We start from the raw sequence: 18981 nt of genomic DNA, 5'->3' as shown, positions 1-18981 counted from the left end.
TAGTTGAGAGTAAATGTGAGTGTACCTTTCTGTGCTGGTCGTAGTTGAGAGTAAATGTGAGTGTACCTTTCTGTGCTGGTCGTAGTTGAGTGCTCTGTACCTTTCAGTGCTGGTCGTAGTTGAGAGTAAATGTGACTGTACCTTTCTGTGCTGGTCGTAGTTGAGAGTAAATGTGACTGTACCTTTCTGTGCTGGTCGTAGTTGAGTGCTCTGTACCTTTCTGTGCTGGTCGTAGTTGAGTGCTCTGTACCTTTCTGTGCTGGTCGTAGTTGAGTGCTCTGTACCTTTCTGTGCTGGTCGTAGTTGAGTGCACTGTACCTTTCTGTGCTGGTCGTAGTTGAGTGCTCTGTACCTTTCTGTGCTGGTCGTAGTTGAGTGCTCTGTACCTTTCTGTGCTGGTCGTAGTTGAGCGTAAATGTGATTGTACCTTTCTGTGCTGGTCGTAGTTGATAGTAAATGTGAGTGTACCTTTCTGTGCTGGTTGTAGTTGATAGTAAATGTGAGTGTACCTTTCTGTGCTGGTTGTAGTTGATAGTAAATGTGAGTGTACCTTTCTGTGCTGGTCGTAGTTGATAGTAAATGTGAGTGTACCTTTCGGTGCTGGTCGTAGTTGAGAGTAAATGTGAGTGTACCTTTCTGTGCTGTTTCGTAGTTGATAGTAAATGTGAGTGTACCTTTCTGTGCTGGTTGTAGTTGATAGTAAATGTGAGTGTACCTTTCTGTGCTGGTCGTAGTTGAGAGTAAATGTGAGTGTACCTTTCTGTGCTGGTCGTAGTTGAGTGCTCTGTACCTTTCTGTGCTGGTCGTAGTTGATAGTAAATGTGAGTGTACCTTTCTGTGCTGGTTGTAGTTGAGAGTAAATGTGAGTGTACCTTTCTGTGCTGGTCGTAGTTGATAGTAAATGTGAGTGTACCTTTCGGTGCTGGTCGTAGTTGAGTGCTCTGTACCTTTCTGTGCTGGTTGTAGTTGAGAGTAAATGTGAGTGTACCTTTCTGTGCTGGTCGTAGTTGAGCGTAAATGTGAGTGTACCTTTCGGTGCTGGTCGTAGTTGAGTGCTCTGTACCTTTCGGTGCTGGTCGTAGTTGAGTGCTCTGTACCTTTCTGTGCTGGTCGTAGTTGAGTGCTCTGTACCTTTCTGTGCTGGTCGTAGTTGAGTGCTCTGTACCTTTCTGTGCTGGTCGTAGTTGAGTGCTCTGTACCTTTCTGTGCTGGTCGTAGTTGAGTGCTCTGTACCTTTCTGTGCTGGTCGTAGTTGAGTGCTCTGTACCTTTCTGTGCTGGTCGTAGTTGAGAGTAAATGTGATTGTACCTTTCTGTGCTGGTCGTAGTTGATAGTAAATGTGAGTGTACCTTTCTGTGCTGGTCGTAGTTGAGTGCTCTGTACCTTTCTGTGCTGGTCATAGTTGATAGTAAATGTGAGTGTACCTTTCTGTGCTGGTCGTAGTTGAGAGTAAATGTGAGTGTACCTTTCTGTGCTGGTTGTAGTTGATAGTAAATGTGAGTGTACCTTTCTGTGCTGGTTGTAGTTGAGAGTAAATGTGAGTGTACCTTTCTGTGCTGGTCGTAGTTGAGTGCTCTGTACCTTTCTGTGCTGGTCGTAGTTGATAGTAAATGTGAGTGTACCTTTCTGTGCTGGTTGTAGTTGAGAGTAAATGTGAGTGTACCTTTCTGTGCTGGTCGTAGTTGATAGTAAATGTGAGTGTACCTTTCTGTGCTGGTTGTAGTTGAGAGTAAATGTGAGTGTACCTTTCTGTGCTGGTTGTAGTTGAGCGTAAATGTGACTGTACTTTTCTGTGCTGGTTGTAGTTGAGAGTAAATGTGATTGTACCTTTCTGTGCTGGTTGTAGTTGAGAGTAAATGTGAGTGTACCTTTCTGTGCTGGTTGTAGTTGATAGTAAATGTGAGTGTACCTTTCTGTGCTGGTTGTAGTTGATAGTAAATGTGAGTGTACCTTTCTGTGCTGGTCGTAGTTGATAGTAAATGTGAGTGTACCTTTCTGTGCTGGTCGTAGTTGATAGTAAATGTGAGTGTACCTTTCGGTGCTGGTCGTAGTTGAGAGTAAATGTGAGTGTACCTTTCTGTGCTGTTTCGTAGTTGATAGTAAATGTGAGTGTACCTTTCTGTGCTGGTTGTAGTTGATAGTAAATGTGAGTGTACCTTTCTGTGCTGGTTGTAGTTGAGAGTAAATGTGAGTGTACCTTTCTGTGCTGGTCGTAGTTGAGTGCTCTGTACCTTTCTGTGCTGGTCGTAGTTGATAGTAAATGTGAGTGTACCTTTCTGTGCTGGTTGTAGTTGAGAGTAAATGTGAGTGTACCTTTCTGTGCTGGTCGTAGTTGATAGTAAATGTGAGTGTACCTTTCGGTGCTGGTCGTAGTTGAGTGCTCTGTACCTTTCTGTGCTGGTTGTAGTTGAGAGTAAATGTGAGTGTACCTTTCTGTGCTGGTCGTAGTTGAGCGTAAATGTGAGTGTACCTTTCGGTGCTGGTCGTAGTTGAGTGCTCTGTACCTTTCGGTGCTGGTCGTAGTTGAGTGCTCTGTACCTTTCTGTGCTGGTCGTAGTTGAGTGCTCTGTACCTTTCTGTGCTGGTCGTAGTTGAGTGCTCTGTACCTTTCTGTGCTGGTCGTAGTTGAGTGCTCTGTACCTTTCTGTGCTGGTCGTAGTTGAGTGCTCTGTACCTTTCTGTGCTGGTCGTAGTTGAGTGCTCTGTACCTTTCTGTGCTGGTCGTAGTTGAGAGTAAATGTGATTGTACCTTTCTGTGCTGGTCGTAGTTGATAGTAAATGTGAGTGTACCTTTCTGTGCTGGTCGTAGTTGAGTGCTCTGTACCTTTCTGTGCTGGTCATAGTTGATAGTAAATGTGAGTGTACCTTTCTGTGCTGGTCGTAGTTGAGAGTAAATGTGAGTGTACCTTTCTGTGCTGGTTGTAGTTGATAGTAAATGTGAGTGTACCTTTCTGTGCTGGTTGTAGTTGAGAGTAAATGTGAGTGTACCTTTCTGTGCTGGTCGTAGTTGAGTGCTCTGTACCTTTCTGTGCTGGTCGTAGTTGATAGTAAATGTGAGTGTACCTTTCTGTGCTGGTTGTAGTTGAGAGTAAATGTGAGTGTACCTTTCTGTGCTGGTCGTAGTTGATAGTAAATGTGAGTGTACCTTTCTGTGCTGGTTGTAGTTGAGAGTAAATGTGAGTGTACCTTTCTGTGCTGGTTGTAGTTGAGCGTAAATGTGACTGTACTTTTCTGTGCTGGTTGTAGTTGAGAGTAAATGTGATTGTACCTTTCTGTGCTGGTTGTAGTTGAGAGTAAATGTGAGTGTACCTTTCTGTGCTGGTTGTAGTTGATAGTAAATGTGAGTGTACCTTTCTGTGCTGGTTGTAGTTGAGAGTAAATGTGAGTGTACCTTTCTGTGCTGGTCGTAGTTGAGAGTAAATGTGACTGTACTTTTCTGTGCTGGTTGTAGTTGAGCGTAAATGTGACTGTACCTTTCGGTGCTGGTCGTATTTGAGAGTAAATGTGATTGTACCTTACGGTGCTGGTCGTAGTTGAGAGTAAATGTGATTGTACCTTTCTGTACTGGTCGTAGTTGAGAGTAAATGTGACTGTACTTTTCTGTGCTGGTTGTAGTTGAGCGTAAATGTGACTGTACCTTTCGGTGCTGGTCGTATTTGAGAGTAAATGTGATTGTACCTTTCGGTGCTGGTCGTATTTGAGAGTAAATGTGATTGTACCTTACGGTGCTGGTCGTAGTTGAGAGTAAATGTGATTGTACCTTTCTGTACTGGTCGTAGTTGAGAGTAAATGTGATTGTACCTTACGGTGCTGGTCGTAGTTGAGAGTAAATGTGAGTGTACCTTTCTGTGCTGGTCGTAGTTGAGAGTAAATGTGAGTGTACCTTACGGTGCTGGTCGTAGTTGAGAGTAAATGTGAGTGTACCTTACGGTGCTGGTCGTAGTTGAGAGTAAATGTGATTGTACCTTTCGGTGCTGGTCGTAGTTGAGAGTAAATGTGAGTGTACCTTACGGTGCTGGTCGTAGTTGAGAGTAAATGTGATTGTACCTTTCGGTGCTGGTCGTAGTTGCGTATGAAGTCTCGGAGCTGCTCCTCCCGGCTCTCCAGTGTGGTGTACAGCTGCTGCATCTGGTTCACCAGGTCTGCCTTCTCCATCTTCAGACGCTTACGGTCAGACTTCATAGCTGTGGGGGAGAGAGAGAGACACACACACACACACACACACACACACACACACACACACACACACACACAAAATACTTTAAAGTAGTACTTAGGTCGTTTTTTGGGGTATCTTTATTTTACTTTACTATTAATAGTTTTGACAACTTTTACTTTTACTTCACTACATTCCTAAAGAAAATAATGTACTTTTTACTCCATACATTTTCCTTGACACCCTAAAGTACTCATTACATTTGGAATGCTTAGCAGGACAGGAAAATGGTCCAATTCACACACTTATCAACATGTACTTTTGATACTCAAGTAGTATTTTATTGGGTTACTGACTTTTACTTGAGTCATTTTCTATTAAGGTATCTTTACTTTTAGTCAAGTATGACAATTGGCTACTTTTTCCACCACTGATGCCAAAGAAGCACCACAGAGTAAATTATGTAAGGATCAAAGAAGGTAAGTGGTAGAGAGAAACTTAGTCATTCAAAACACGTAACCACACAGACTGATGTGGGCACTATGTTCACTAGTCTTCTCCCAAAGACGGCTTGGCATAGTGTCATTGGCTACACAGGCAGCATGTTTCCGGGTGGCGCAGTGGTCTAGGGCACTGCATCGCAGTGCTAGCTGCGCCACCAGAGTCTCTGGGTTCGCGCCCAGGCTCTGTCGCAGCCGGCCGCAACCGGGAGGTCCGTGGGGCGACGCACAATTGGCATAGCGTCGTCCGGGTTAGGGAGGGTTTGGCCGGTAGGGATATCCTTGTCTCAGTATGTAAAATGTAATAAAATGTATGCACTCTACTGTAAGTTGCTCTGGATAAGAGCGTCTGCTAAATGAGTAAAAATGTAATGTTTAAAACAGCCAACTTCCAGGGTCAAGGTTTTCTTTTCAGTATAAGAGACCATAACTCCGAACCTGTATTGAGAGGTTATGAGACCATACATAATAACCTGTACTGAGAGAATATGAGACCATAAATAATAACCTGCATTGAGAGGTAATGAGACCATAAATAATAACCTGTATTGAGAGGAAATAGTGAAGCCTCGACAGGCAGACTAAGATTGTGAGTCATGATAGCAAAGTATTCCTGAATCTTTCTATCAGGAAAAAGGAGAAGCTGTCCTCTCCATAACCGTAACCGTCATTACTTGAGCTTAAGCATTCCCAATGTTCTGCCTTAACCCTCCTCAATCAATATTCACACCTATTCTTCAATAGTTACACCAGAGAGCGCTACAGTAATGAGAACGCTGCCTGCCACCTGTTTCTGCTTGCCACCTGTTGCTCCCTGATCGGAAGACAGGGGAGAGAAGGAGGGATAGATGGGGGAGGTTGAGAGATGAAACAGAAGTGATTGGTTAGTCTTCTTTATGTGCCGTCGCTGCCGGCATTCTACACACAGCCAGTCTGCCTTAGCAGGGGATGGGGTTTAACACATTCAAATCAGTTGCTCATGATAGCACAGACGTCATCCACGTATTCCTATGGAAAACTATCAATGCCTCATGAAGCGGGAAGTATTTGAATTTGAAGCGCGTCATATTGCTCAATGGGGTTGAATGGCACACAAAAAATCGCAAACGATCACGGGGAAAGTGGCTGTAACTAGCAAAGAGTCATGGTCGATGTCGTCGTTTTCATCCTGCCTGAGAGAGTCAACCAGGAGCCTCCTCGTAGCCTGCCGGCCCGTGATTGGTCTGTGTCAACACATGGTCCTGTGTGACGACAAATGTAGTCAGAATGACTCACTATTTAATGAAATATTTCGATTTGTATCAAACTTTAAAATAGTTCAGAATGGGAATTGAACTTGATCATAATAAACACATTTTAGAGCCCAAAACAGACATCTAATTTCATTTGGGCTATTCTGGTGATCCTGTTTACATACCGTAGCCTTCTAAGGGCAGACCAGGGGCCTCGTTTATCAATCATGCGTAGGCACAAATCTGTCTATAAACCATGCATCGGATCATTTCCATTTAAAGTGTATTATGTATCATTGGGCGCATTCGAGCAGATCACTTTTTTAAAGATGTTGACCAACATTGGCCAGCGCCTTTCAAAGTGTGTTGCATTATGGATATACTTTTTTTTAGACTCAACTGCAATCAATTGAAAAGTCAGAAGCAAAGCATTGTGGGAGACAACCTTGTTCTGTTTTTCTGGAAGCGAAAGACACTACATGCTCACAAATGGTTGATGTCGCCACTTATCATTGGATATTATCAAAGCAATTTTATCTGTGTCTGGGAAACCAGCCCTTAATGAGCAAGTACAGTACCAAGTGCATTTGACTGTTAGGCATATTGTTTACCCAGTAACTTATTTGAGTGTACAAAACATTAGGAACACCTTTCTACTATTGAGTTGCACACCCTTTTGCCCTCAGAACAGCCTCAATTCATCGAGAATGGACTCTACACAGTGTTGAAAGCCTTCCACAGGGATGCTGGCCCACATTGAATCCAATGCTTCACACAGTTATGTCAGGTTGGCTGGATGTCCTTTGTGGGGCACACATACACAATCCATATCTCAATTGTCTCAAGGCTTAAAAATCTTTCTTTAACCTGTCTCCTCCCCCTTCATCTGCACTGATTGAAGTGGATTTAACAGGTGACATCAATAAGGGATCATAGCTTTTACCTGGTCAGTCTATGTCATGGAAAGAGCAGGTGTTCCTAATGTTTTGTACACTCAGTGTATAGTCTAATACTGTTCTGTACAATGTGTTTTGTCCTTCATGTGATTGAATCAAATTCTGTTCTTTACATGCTTACTGACAACAGCAACATAAAGGTTGAGAAGTACATAAACACACAACAGACTGTAGTGATGCTGACATGCAATTAATTATCATAGAGTAAGAATCGTTGTGGATAATTAATAATGAGAAAGGTACAAGGGCATGAAGTAATGGCAAACAACCGAGCATTTCCCATATGCTGCAAAAATACTTATTTCTTATGTTGTTATTCTAGTAGCCTGGGCACTCACTGCCTGGTTCTATTTTCAGAAAACCATTGCAAAAATACAAAACATGTCTTGTGACTGTTAGAAAGAGCTCAGGCTGGATTCTAATGTCCGTATCATCACGATATTCATTGCTTGGAACATGTTGGTCATGTTTGGCTACATGCAGGAGAAGTGGTATTTTAATAGCGTCAACTTAACAAAGGTGAATGCCATTGTCGTGTTTCCTCGAAACAGCAGAAGTTGTTCAACTTGCTGTCTTTGCATATGTACCTCGCCCACTTTACTTGTTGACTTCCGACTACAGTCGGCTACTTTGGCCTTACCACTCAAACGCACCCAATATGAACGTTTGCTTGAGAGTGTGCATAAATGTATGCACAGTCATGTATGTACCGTGCCAAGTAGTAAAGTAAGGGATTTGCTTGTCAAGCATAGAATGGGGAAAATATAGGTCACAAATGTGAGAAATTGTGAGAGTGAGCCTAATAATTATTTCCATGGTGAATTCATGCAATATACCTTGACAGGCTACATATCATTTTACCACATCAGTGCATTTGTTATGATAATAATTCATACAAAGTACATTCATTTGTTAAATTAGAGACACGTGTGAAAGTTAAACTATTGTTGAAATACTATAAAATAATGATATAATGGGAAAATGGAATGAGAGGTGTCTGATCTTGCTTGTTACAGTACGTTTGGTATGGTTACACAAGACAGATGGTTATTTAAGGCAAAAACGTAAAGTAGGATGGGGGGCGTATTACACGAAGGTCTAGCAACCCAACAGTTGCTAGACAGAGTTCGAATCTCATCACTAGACAGAGTTCGAATCTCATCACTGACAACTTTAGCAATTTAGCTAATTAGCAACTGTTTAACTACTTACTATTTTTAAGCTACTTTGCAATTGCTTAGCATGTTATCTAACCCTTTCCCTAACACTTTTAGCTAACCCTCACCCTAACCCTTTTAGCTAACCCTTTCCATAATCCTAACCGTAACCCTGACCCCTAACCCTAAACCCTAGCCTAGCTAACATTGGCCAGCTAGCTAACTTTAACCACCTAGCTAGAATTCATCACATTTCATACGTTTTGCAAATTCGTAACATATAGTACGTTTTGCAAATTCGTAACATATAATACGAATTGTATTTCGTAACATATCATACCACTGTTGGGTGATGGACATTCACAAATTAATACATACCATACGAAACGTAACGTATCATACTAAATGGAGTGACTCGGATTTACATACAGAAGGAACAAAAGGAACACCTCTGGACAAAAGGAATACCTATGTGAAAATGCTGTTCATTGACTACAGCTCAGCGTTCAACACCATAGTGCCCACAAAGCTCATCATTAAGCTAAGGACCCTGGGACTAAACACCTCCCTCTACAACTGAATTCTGGACTTCCTGACGGGCCGCCCCCAGGTGATAAGAGTAGGCACCAACACATCTGCCACGCTGATCCTCAACACAGGGGCCCCTCAGGGGTGCGTGCTTAGTCCCCTTCTGTACTCCCTGTTCAACCACGACTGCGTGGCCAAGCACAACTCCAACACCATCATTAAGGTTGCTGACGTCACAACGGTGGTAGGCCTGATCACCGAAACGATGAGACAGCTTATAGGGAGGAGTGTCCACATCACCAACAAACTATCCTGGTTCCCCCTCAAGAGACTGAAAAGATTTGGCATGGGTCCCCAGATCGTCAAAAAGTTCTACAGCTCCACCTTCGAGAGCATCCTGAACGGTTGCATCACCACCTGGTATGGCAACTGCTCGGCATCCGACCGTAAGGCGCTACAGAGGGTAGTGTGTATGGCCCAGTACAACTTGGGGTCAAGTTTTCTGCCATCCAGGACCTACATACTAGCCGGTGTAAGGGGAAGTCTCAAAAAATGGTCAATACTCATAGACTGTTCTCTCTGCTACCGCACGGCAAGCAGTACCGGAGCGCCAAGTCTAGATCCAAAAGGCTCCTTAACAGCTTCTACCCCCAAGCCATAAGACTGCTGAACAATTGATCAAATGGCCAACTGGACTATTTACGTTGTCAACCCCCCCACACCTTTGTTTTTACACTGCTGCTACTCTCTGTTTATTATCTATGCATAGTCACTTTACCCCTACCTACTTGTACAAATTACCTCAACTAACCTGTACCCCTGCGCATTGACCCGGTACAGGTACCCCCTCTATATAGCCTCATTATTGTTATTTTATTGTGTTACTTTTAATTTAAGAAAACTGAAGAAAATTTTTACTAAATAAACTTTAAAAAAAAACATTTTTAAACTGCATTGTTGGTTAAGGACTTGTAAGTAAGCATTTCACAGTAAGATATACATACACCTGTTGTATTCTGTGCATGTGACAAACTACATTTAATTTGATTTGAATAATACAAAATGCTCTGAGACAAGGTTTAAGTGCAGGGTGTGTTTTTAGAGACAGGTGGGACTCGTTCATTCTGTAGAACAGAAATGCTGGCCTATACCCTACAGTAGGGAGCTGTTGAGGATTGATGGCTTATTGGTGAGTGTTGCCTCCTTATTTGAAACACATTTGCCATTGCTAACACAACTAATTGACTTAATGGTCTTCTCTTTGAAGATATGTTTACATTTTTTACTGGTCAAACCACAATTGACCGAGACAAATAAAACATTTTGGTTATATTCAACCTCTGACACTAACACCTCTATTTCAGTCACGGAAGACAGATTTTTTTTTAGTTAGGTGGTTGTAGGCTATTTAATGCCGCACATGCATTAAAGGGATGCTTTTGACCATATGTTAAATTAGGGGTGTGTCGAAGGTCGTGCACGAACACAGACTAAAAACTATTGACACAGTTGAAGTCAGAAGTTTACATACACCTTAGCCAAATACATTTAAACTCAGTTTTTCACAATTCCTGACATTTAATCCCAGTAAAAATTCCCTGTCTTAGGTCGGTTAGGATCACCACCTTATTTTATGAATGTGAAATGTCAGAATAATAGTAGAGATAATGATTTATTTCAGCTTTTATTTCTTTCATCACATTACCAGTGGGTCAGAAGTTTACATACACTCAATTAGTATTTGGTAGCATTGCCTTTCAATTGTTAACCTGGGTCAAACATTTCGGGTAGCCTTCCACAAGCTTCGCACAATAAGTTGGGTGAATTTTGGCCCATTCCTCCTGACAGAGCTGGTGTAACTGAGTCAGGTTTGTAGGCCCCCTTGCTCGCACACGCTTTTTCAGTTCTGTCCACCAATTTCCTATAGAATTGAGGTCAGGGCTTTGTGACGGTCACTCCAATACCTTGACTTTGTTGTCCTTAAGCCATTTTGCCACAACTTTGGAAGTATGCTTGGGGTCATTGTCCATTTGGAAGACCCATTTGCAACCAAGCTTCAACTTCCTGACTGATGTCTCTAGATGTTGCTTCAACATATTCACATAATTGTCCTTCCTCATGGTGCTATCTATTTTGTGAAGTGCACCAGTCCCTCCTGCAGCAAAGGACCCCCACAACATGATGCTGCCACCCCATGCTTCATGGTTGGGATGGTGTTTTTCGGCTTGCAAGCCTCCCCCTTTTTCCTCCAAACATAACCATGGTCATTATGGCCAAACAGTTCTATTTTTGTTTCATCAGACAGGAGTACATTTCTCCAAAAAGTACGATCTTTGTCCCCATGTGCAGTTGCAAACCGTAGTCTGGCTTTTTTATGGCGGTTTTGGAGCAGTGGCTTCTTCCTTGCTGAGCGGCCTTTCAGGTTATGTCGATATAGGTGTCACGTTCCTGACCTGTTTTCTGTTATTTTTGTATGTGTTTAGTTGGTCAGGGCGTGAGTTGGGGTGGGCATTCTATGTTTTGTGTTTCTATGTTTAGGTAATTGGAAATTAGCCTTATATGGTTCTCAATCAGGGACAGGTGTTTGACGTTTACTCTGATTGAGAACCATATAAAGGTAGGCTGTTCACACTGTTTGTTTGTGGGTGGTTGTCTCCTGTGTCTGTGTATGTGCACCACACGAGACTGTTTCGTTTTGTCGTTCGTGTATGTAGTCTGTTCCTGTTCGTGAGTTCTTTGTGTATTTATGTAAGTTCTATGTTCAGGTCTGTCTACGTCGTTTTGTTATTTTGATAATCCTTTCAAGTGTTTATCGTGTTTCGTCTTTTCTTTAATAAATTCGTTATGTCCAACTTTCATGCTGCACTTTGGTCCAATCCCTACTCCTCCTCTTCAGACGAAGAGGAGGAGGACAACCGTTACAATAGGAGTCGTTTTACTGTGGATATAGATACTTTTGTACCAGTTTCCTCAAGCAAGGTCCTTTGCTGTTGTTCTGGGATTGATTTGCACTTTTCGCACCAAAGTACGTTCATCTCTAGGAGACAGAACGTGTCTCCTTCCTGAGCGGTATGATGCCTGCGTGGTCCCATGGTGTTTATACTTGCGTACTATTGTTTGTACAGATGAACGTGGTACCATCAAGTGCTTGGAAATTGCCCCCAAGGATGAACCAGACTTTGGAAGGTCTACAATATTTTTTCTGAGGTCTGGGCTGATTTCTTTTGATTTTCCCATTATGTCAAGCAAAGAGGCACTGAGTTTGAAGGTAGGCCTTGCAATACATCCACAGGTACACCTCCAATTGACTCAAATTATGTCAATTAGCCTATCAGAAGCTTCTAAAGCTATGACATCATTTTCTGGAATTTTCTAAGCTGTTTAAAGGCACAGTCAACTTAGTGTATGTAAACTTCTGACCCACTGGAATTGTGATACAGTGAATTATAAGTGAAATAATCTGTCTGTAAACAATTGCTGGAAAAAAGACTTGTGTCATGCACAGTAGATGTCCTAACCGACTTGCCAAAATTATAGTTTGTTAACAAGACATTTGTGGAGTGTTTGAAAACCGAGTTTTAATGACTCCAACCTAAGTGTATGTAAACTTCCGACTTCAACAGGTATATACTTATTTACATAAGTATTCAAACCCTTTGGTATGAGACTTGAAAATGAGTTCAGGTGCTCCATTGATCATCCTTGAGATGTTTCTACAACTTGATTGGAGTCCACCTGTGGTAAATTAAGTTGATTGGACATGATTTGGAAGGGCACACACCTGTCTATATAAGGTCGCACAGTTGACAGAGCAAAAACCAAGCCATGAGGTTGAGGAATTGTTCGTAGAGCTCTGAGATGGGATTGTGTCGAGGCAGAAATCTGGGGAAGAGTACTAAAATTGTTCTTCAGCATTGAAAGAACCCAAGAACACAATGGCCTCCATCCTTCTTAAATGGAAGAAGTTTGGAACCACCAAGACTCTTCCTAGAGCCGGCAGCCCGGCCAAACTTAGCAATCGGGGGAGAAGGTCCTTGGTCAGGGAGGTCACCAAGAACCCTGATGGTCACTCTGACAGAGTTCCTCTTTGGAGATGGGGGAACCTTCCAGAAGGACAACCCTCTCTGCAGCATTCCACCATTTAAGCCTTACAGAAGCCACTCCTCAGTAAAAGCATCATGCTGGGATGTTTTTCAGCAGCAGGGACTGGGAGACTAGTCAGGATCGAGGGAAAGATGAACGGAGCAAAGTATAGAAAGAATCTTGATGAAAACCTGCTCCAGAGTGCTCAGGGCCTCAGAATGGGGCGAAGGTTCACCTTCCAACAGGACAACAACCCTAAGCACACAGCCAAGACAACGCATGAGTAGCTTCGCGACAAGTCTCTGAATGTCCTTGAGTGGCCCAGCCAGAGACCGATCTTGAACCCGATCGAACATCAGCAACGCTCCCCATCCAACCTGACATAGCTTGAGAGGATCTGCAGAGAAGAATTGGATAAACTCCCCAAATACAGGTGTGCCAAGCTTGTAGCGTCATACCCAAGAAGACTCGAGGCTGTAATCACTGCCAAAGGTCTTCAACAAAGTACTGAGTAAAGGGTCTGAATACTTATGTAAATGTGATATTTCCGTTTTTCATTTTAAATAAATTAGCAAACATTTCTACAAACCAGTTTTTGCTTTGTTGTTATGGGGTATTGTTTGTAGATTGATAAGGGAAAAAAACTAGGCTGTAACCTAACAAAATATGAAAAAAGTCAAGGGGTTTGAATACTTTCCGAAGGCCCTGTATATCTTAAAGCAATGCCTGTGTGCTACCATTTATGGAGCTCAACCTTGAAGGAACTGAGCCTAGACTAGAGCCAAGTAGAATGATGAACAGATCTAATTACTGACACTGTGGAAGGACAGATCAGGCAGAAAGTATCGACTTATATACACTACAGTTCAAAAGTTTGGGGTCACTTAGAAATGCTCTTGTTTTTGAAAGAAAAGCAAAAAATTAGATTTTCTTTCAAAAAACAAGGACATTTCTAAGTGACCCCAAACTTTTGAACAGTAGTGTATGTCTACCTCACACACACACACACACACACACACACACACACCAAGACTATTATGACAGATAAGAAGAGATGACAGATAAGAATTCTATACCACACATAGTACATACAGTAGATAAACTTCAGTGGCGGTCATTGCTGTTTAAGATGAGGGAGGATTATAACTGTTTTAATGAACATGGCCTTATTTCTATTACAGCATATTGGATGACTGACATTCAAATTCCATTGACCCAGCTCAATGTAACAGCGATAAGGTTTAGGCTACTACATGATACTTAAATTCTCCCTGTACCCATCATGAGGTTTCTACTACCTAGCCTATGAATGTAAGTTTCCAACGTAGGTGAACAGGTTGAGAGAATTTGTGGTAATCAAGATGACAGACAGTGACACATTCAATACCACCTTGCACACTCTTGCCTGCATCTAGTTGATCTCGGGTGTAATCAGTAGTCTAACAGTTGCAAACGAGAGTTTCTATTAGACAGATTCAGGTATGTTTATCCACATTTCGTTACATTTGCTTCCATTTAAGAAATGTTTTTCAACAGATTTGGCGTAATGAATACACCCATGATCAGTAGTGGTGCACGACGACAGGATTTTTGGAGTCGACACCCCACCACTACTGATCACGCGCAAATACAGTTCACTTTCATAGCAGCCACATACAAACAGCTCATTGTATAAATAATCCCTTCTCTCATCTATCTACGCACTCTGCTCCTCTCACCTTTTCCCTTTCGCTTGTGGACTTCAGCGCACAACACATCAGCTGTCTGTGACCAGGCAAAAAAACCTTTTGAAGCCAAACCTTCATATTATGAGCGCTAACCGCTACACACAGCCTACATAATTTTCACGTCATAGTCGACATAGTTACTAGAACAAACGTGATAGTAAACCTGCTATCATGCAGTACAGTGTAAAGTCAGCAGCCAGCAGTTTAGCAGTTACACCGGTGGGCCCGGGTGGCAATAAAATAATAAAAGCAAAAACTTACAGTACCTTGACTTGGAAGAGTTCCAGTGTCGGATAGCTATAGCCAGCTAGCTAACGTAGCATGCCTCTCTGTTTCAGCCAGTGTCACGCCCTGGCCATAGAGAGGCTTTTATTCTCTATTTTGGTTAGGCCAGGGTGTGACTAGGGTGGGCATTCTAGTGACTTTATTTCTATGTTTTCTATTTCTTTGTGTTTGGCCGGGTGTGGTTCTCAATCAGAGGCAGCTGTCTATTGTTGTCTCAGATTGAGAACCATACTTAGGTAGCCCTTTTTCCACCTGTCTTTGTGGGAAGATGACTTTTGTTTAGGGCACATAGCCTTTAGCTTCACGGTTTGTTTTTGTAGTGTTTGTTGTTTTGTTCTGCGTTTTTTTTCCAAATAAAGAGAAAATCCACGCTCACCACGCTGCACCTTGGTCCTCTTCTTTTAACGGCCGTGACAGAACTTCCCACCAAGAACGGACCAAGCAGCGTGGTAAGGAGGAGCAGCGTGTCCAGGATTCATGGACTTGGGAGGAGATCCTGGACGGTAAGGGACCCTGGAGGCAAGCTGGGGAGTATCGGCTGAGTCAGGTTGGAGACCTGAGCCAACTCCCTCCCGTGCTTACCGTGGCGAGCGTCGTACTGGTCAGGCACCATGTTATGCGGTGGAGCGCACGGTGTCTCCAGTGCGCGTGCACAGCCCAGTGCGCTAACTTCCAGCTCCCCGAATCAGCCGGGCTAGAGTGGGCATCCAGCCAGGTCGGAGGATGCTGGCTCAGCGCATCTGGCCGCCAGTACGTCTCTACGGCTCGGGATATCCTGCGCCGGCTCTGCGCACTGTGTCTCCGGTGCGTTTGCACAGCCCAGTGCGTCCTGTGCCCGCATCCGCAGGGCGAAAATAACCATCCAGCCAGGACGGGTTGTGCAGGCTCTACGCTCAAGACCTCCAGTGCGCCTCCACGGCCCAATGTATCCGGTGCCTCTGCCTAGGACAGGGCCTCCTGTATGTCTTTCCAGCCTGGTGAGTCCTGTGCCTGCGCCTAGAACTAATCCTCCCGTATGTCTCCCAAGCCTGGTGAGCCCTGTGGCATCTCAACGTACCAGACTGCCCATACGTCTCCTCCCTCCAGTAATGATCCATGGCACGAAGCCTCCAGTGATGATCCATGGCACGAAGCCTCCAGTGATGATCCATGGCAAGAAGCCTCCAGTGATGATCCATGGCACGAAGCCTCCAGTGATGATCCATGGCAAAAGCCTCCAGTGATGATCCATGGCAAAAAGCTTCCAGTGATGATCCAGGGCAAGAAGCCTCCAGTGATGATCCATGGCACGAAGCCTCCAGTCCGGAGCCTCAAACGACGTTCTCCAGTCCGGAGCCTCCAGCGACGGCCTCCAGTCCGGAGCCCGCAACGAGGGTGCCCAGTCCGGGGCCCGCAACGAGGGTTCCCAGTCCGGGGCCCGCAACGAGGGTTCCCAGTCCGGGGCCCGCAACGAGGGTTCCCAGTCCGGGGCCCGCAACGAGGGTTCCCAGTCCGGGGCCCGCAACGAGGGTGCCCAGTCCGGGGCCCGCAACGAGGGTGCCCAGTCCGGGGCCCGCAACGAGGGTGCCCAGTCCGGGGCCCGGCAACGAGGATGCCCAGTCCGGGGCCCGGCAACGAGGGTTCCCAGTCCGGGGCCCGCAACGAGGGTTCCCAGTCCGGGGCCCGCTACAAGGGTCCCGAGTTCGGGGTCGGCGGCGAGGGTCCCCACACCAGAGGTGCCGCCAGAGGCGGAGGGGGGTTTACATCCCGCACCAGAGCCACCGCCGTAAAGGAAGCCCACCCGGACCCCTTTAGAGTCAGGTTTTGCGGCGGGAGTCAGCACCTTTGGGGGGATACTGTCAGAGGGTGAGAACCATGATGAGCCTCCTCAGTTTTGAATTGAAGTCAATGTACCCAGAGGAGGACAGAAGCTAGCTGTCCTCCGGCTACACCATTGTGCTACCCTACAGAGTGCTGCTGAGGCTACTGTAGACCTTCATTGCAAAACAGTGTGTTTTAATCAATTGTTTGATGACGTGAATATATTTAGTTTTTATTTAGTTTTCTCTAAAAACGGATAACATTTGACATTTTATTTGATTATTTTTCTGAAATTCACTGAGGAGATTGGTCCTCCCCTTCCTCCTCTGAGGAGCCTTCACTGATAAACATATGGGGCATACCAGACGCATTTAGGTCAGATACATGTTTTAAAGGGATTGACTGATCGAGTGTTGAGTGATAAACTGATAGTAGGAATAGCAAGGTAGTACAGTAAGGGCAGGACTCAGGTAGGAATAGCAAGGTAGGACAGTAGGGTACGACTCAGGTAGGAATAGCAAGGTAGGACAGTTGGGTATGACCCAGGTAGGACATTAGGGTAGAACTCAGGTAGGACAGTAGGTTACGACTCAGGTAGGAATAGCAAGGTAGGACCAGTTGGGTATGACTCAGGTAGGACATTAGGGTAGAACTCAGGTAGGACAGTAGGGTATGACTCAGGTAGGAATAGCAAGGTAGGACCAGTTGGGTATGACTCAGGTAGGACATTAGGGTAGAACTCAGGTAGGACAGTAGGGTACGACTCAGGTAGGAATAGCAAGGTAGGACCAGTTGGGTATGACTCAGGTAGGACATTAGGGTAGAACTCAAGTAGGACAGTAGGGTACGACTCAGGTAGGAATAGCAAGGTAGGACAGTAGGGTATGACTCAGGTAGTACTAGCAGGGTAGGACAGTAGGGTATGACTCAGGTAGGACAGTAGAATAGGACTTATAGGACAGTAGGGTAGTACTCAGGTAGGAAAGTAGGGTACAACTCAGCTAGGACCAGCAGGGTAGGACAGTAGGGTAGGACTCAGGTAGGACTAGTAAGGTAGGAAAGTAAGGTATGACTATGGTAGGACAGTAGGATAGGATAGGAGGGTAGGACTCAGGTAGTACTATCAGGGTTGGACTCAGCTAGGACTGTAGGGTAGGAGAGCGAGGTAGGGCTCAGGAAGGACTAGCAGGGGAATAGGTGAGCACCACAGGGTTCCCCCTGACCTTGTAAGGCCTCCTTGACGCGGTCCAGCTCCTGCTCCTTGTCTCCCATCTGCACGCGGAGCTCAGTGTCAGAGAGGAGGTGGGAGGAGCAGCCTCCCTGGCCCTGGGTCTCCTCCAGGTCCTTACTCAACATGTCCTTCATCTGCCGCAACAGGTGCACCTCTTCCTGCAGCTGGGCCACCTCCTCACGCAGCAACACTAGAGAGAGAGAGAGAGAGAGAGAGAGAGAGAGAGAGAGAGAGAGAGAGAGAGAGAGGAGAGAGAGAGAGAGAGAGAGAGAGAGAGAGAGAGAGAGAGAGAGAGAGAGAGAGAGAGAGAGAGAGGTGAAATAATGAGAGAGGGGTGGGGAAGGAGGGGGAGGAGGTGTGTAACAGGGTTACAAAGGGGAGAGGAGGTGTGTAACAGGGTTACAAAGGGGAGAGGAGGTGTGTAACAATGTTACAAAGGGAGAGGAGGGAGGTGTGTACATGGTTACAAATGGGAGAGGAGGTGTGTAACAGGGTTACAAAGGGAGAGGAGGGAGAGTGTAACAGGGTTACAAAGGGAGTGGAGGGAGGTGTGTAACAGGGTTACAAATGGGAGAGGAGGTGTGTAACAGGGTTACAAAGGGAGAGGAGGGAGGTGTGTAACAGGGTTACAAATGGGAGAGGAGGTGTGTAACAGGGTTACAAAGGGAGAGGAGGGAGGTGTGTAACAGGGTTACAAATGGGAGAGGAGGTGTGTAACAGGGTTACAAAGGGAGAGGAGGGAGGTGTGTAACAGGGTTACAAATGGGAGAGGGAGGTGTGTAACAGGGTTACAAAGGGAGAGGAGGGAGGTGTGTAACAGGGTTACAAATGGGAGAGGAGGTGTGTAACAGGGTTACAAAGGGAGAGGAGGGAGGTGTGTAACAGGGTTACAAATGGGAGAGGAGGTGTGTAACAGGGTTACAAAGGGAGAGGAGGTGTGTAACAGGGTTACAAAGGGAGAGGAGGGAGGTGTGTAACAGGGTTACAAAGGGAGAGGAGGGAGGTGTGTAACAGGGTTACAAATGGGAGAGGAGGTGTGTAACAGGGTTACAAAGGGAGAGGAGGGAGGTGTGTAACAGGGTTACAAATGGGAGAGGAGGTGTGTAACAGGGTTACAAATGGGAGAGGAGGTGTGTAACAGGGTTACAAAGGGAGAGGAGGGAGGTGTGTAACAGGGTTACAAATGGGAGAGGAGGTGTGTAACAGGGTTACAAAGGGAGAGGAGGGAGGTGTGTAACAGGGTTACAAATGGGAGAGGAGGTGTGTAACAGGGTTACAAAGGGAGAGGAGGTGTGTAACAGGGTTACAAAGGGAGAGGAGGTGTGT

At 45.0% G+C, this 18981-nt stretch overlaps 1 protein-coding gene across 5 annotated transcripts in view; it reads right to left on the bottom strand.

The window, feature by feature from the left end:
- LOC129851167 (kazrin-like) overlaps positions 1–18981 on the bottom strand; it is a 443431-nt gene that overhangs the window by 14667 nt on the left and 409783 nt on the right. For 4 of the 5 annotated variants that reach the window (XM_055917514.1, XM_055917519.1, XM_055917516.1 and 1 more), the window contains 2 exons: positions 17648–17845; positions 4048–4184 (listed from right to left, as the gene is read on the bottom strand). In XM_055917514.1, the coding sequence (XP_055773489.1) occupies positions 4048–4184; positions 17648–17845 (335 nt within the window). The remainder of the gene's footprint in view (positions 1–4047; positions 4185–17647; positions 17846–18981) is intronic. The other variant, XM_055917515.1, reaches the window with a different exon arrangement.

Source organism: Salvelinus fontinalis, chromosome 3 (genome assembly GCF_029448725.1).
Source record: "Salvelinus fontinalis isolate EN_2023a chromosome 3, ASM2944872v1, whole genome shotgun sequence".
Lineage (NCBI taxonomy): Eukaryota > Metazoa > Chordata > Actinopteri > Salmoniformes > Salmonidae > Salvelinus > Salvelinus fontinalis.
This window is presented reverse-complemented; position numbering and strand designations above follow the sequence as displayed.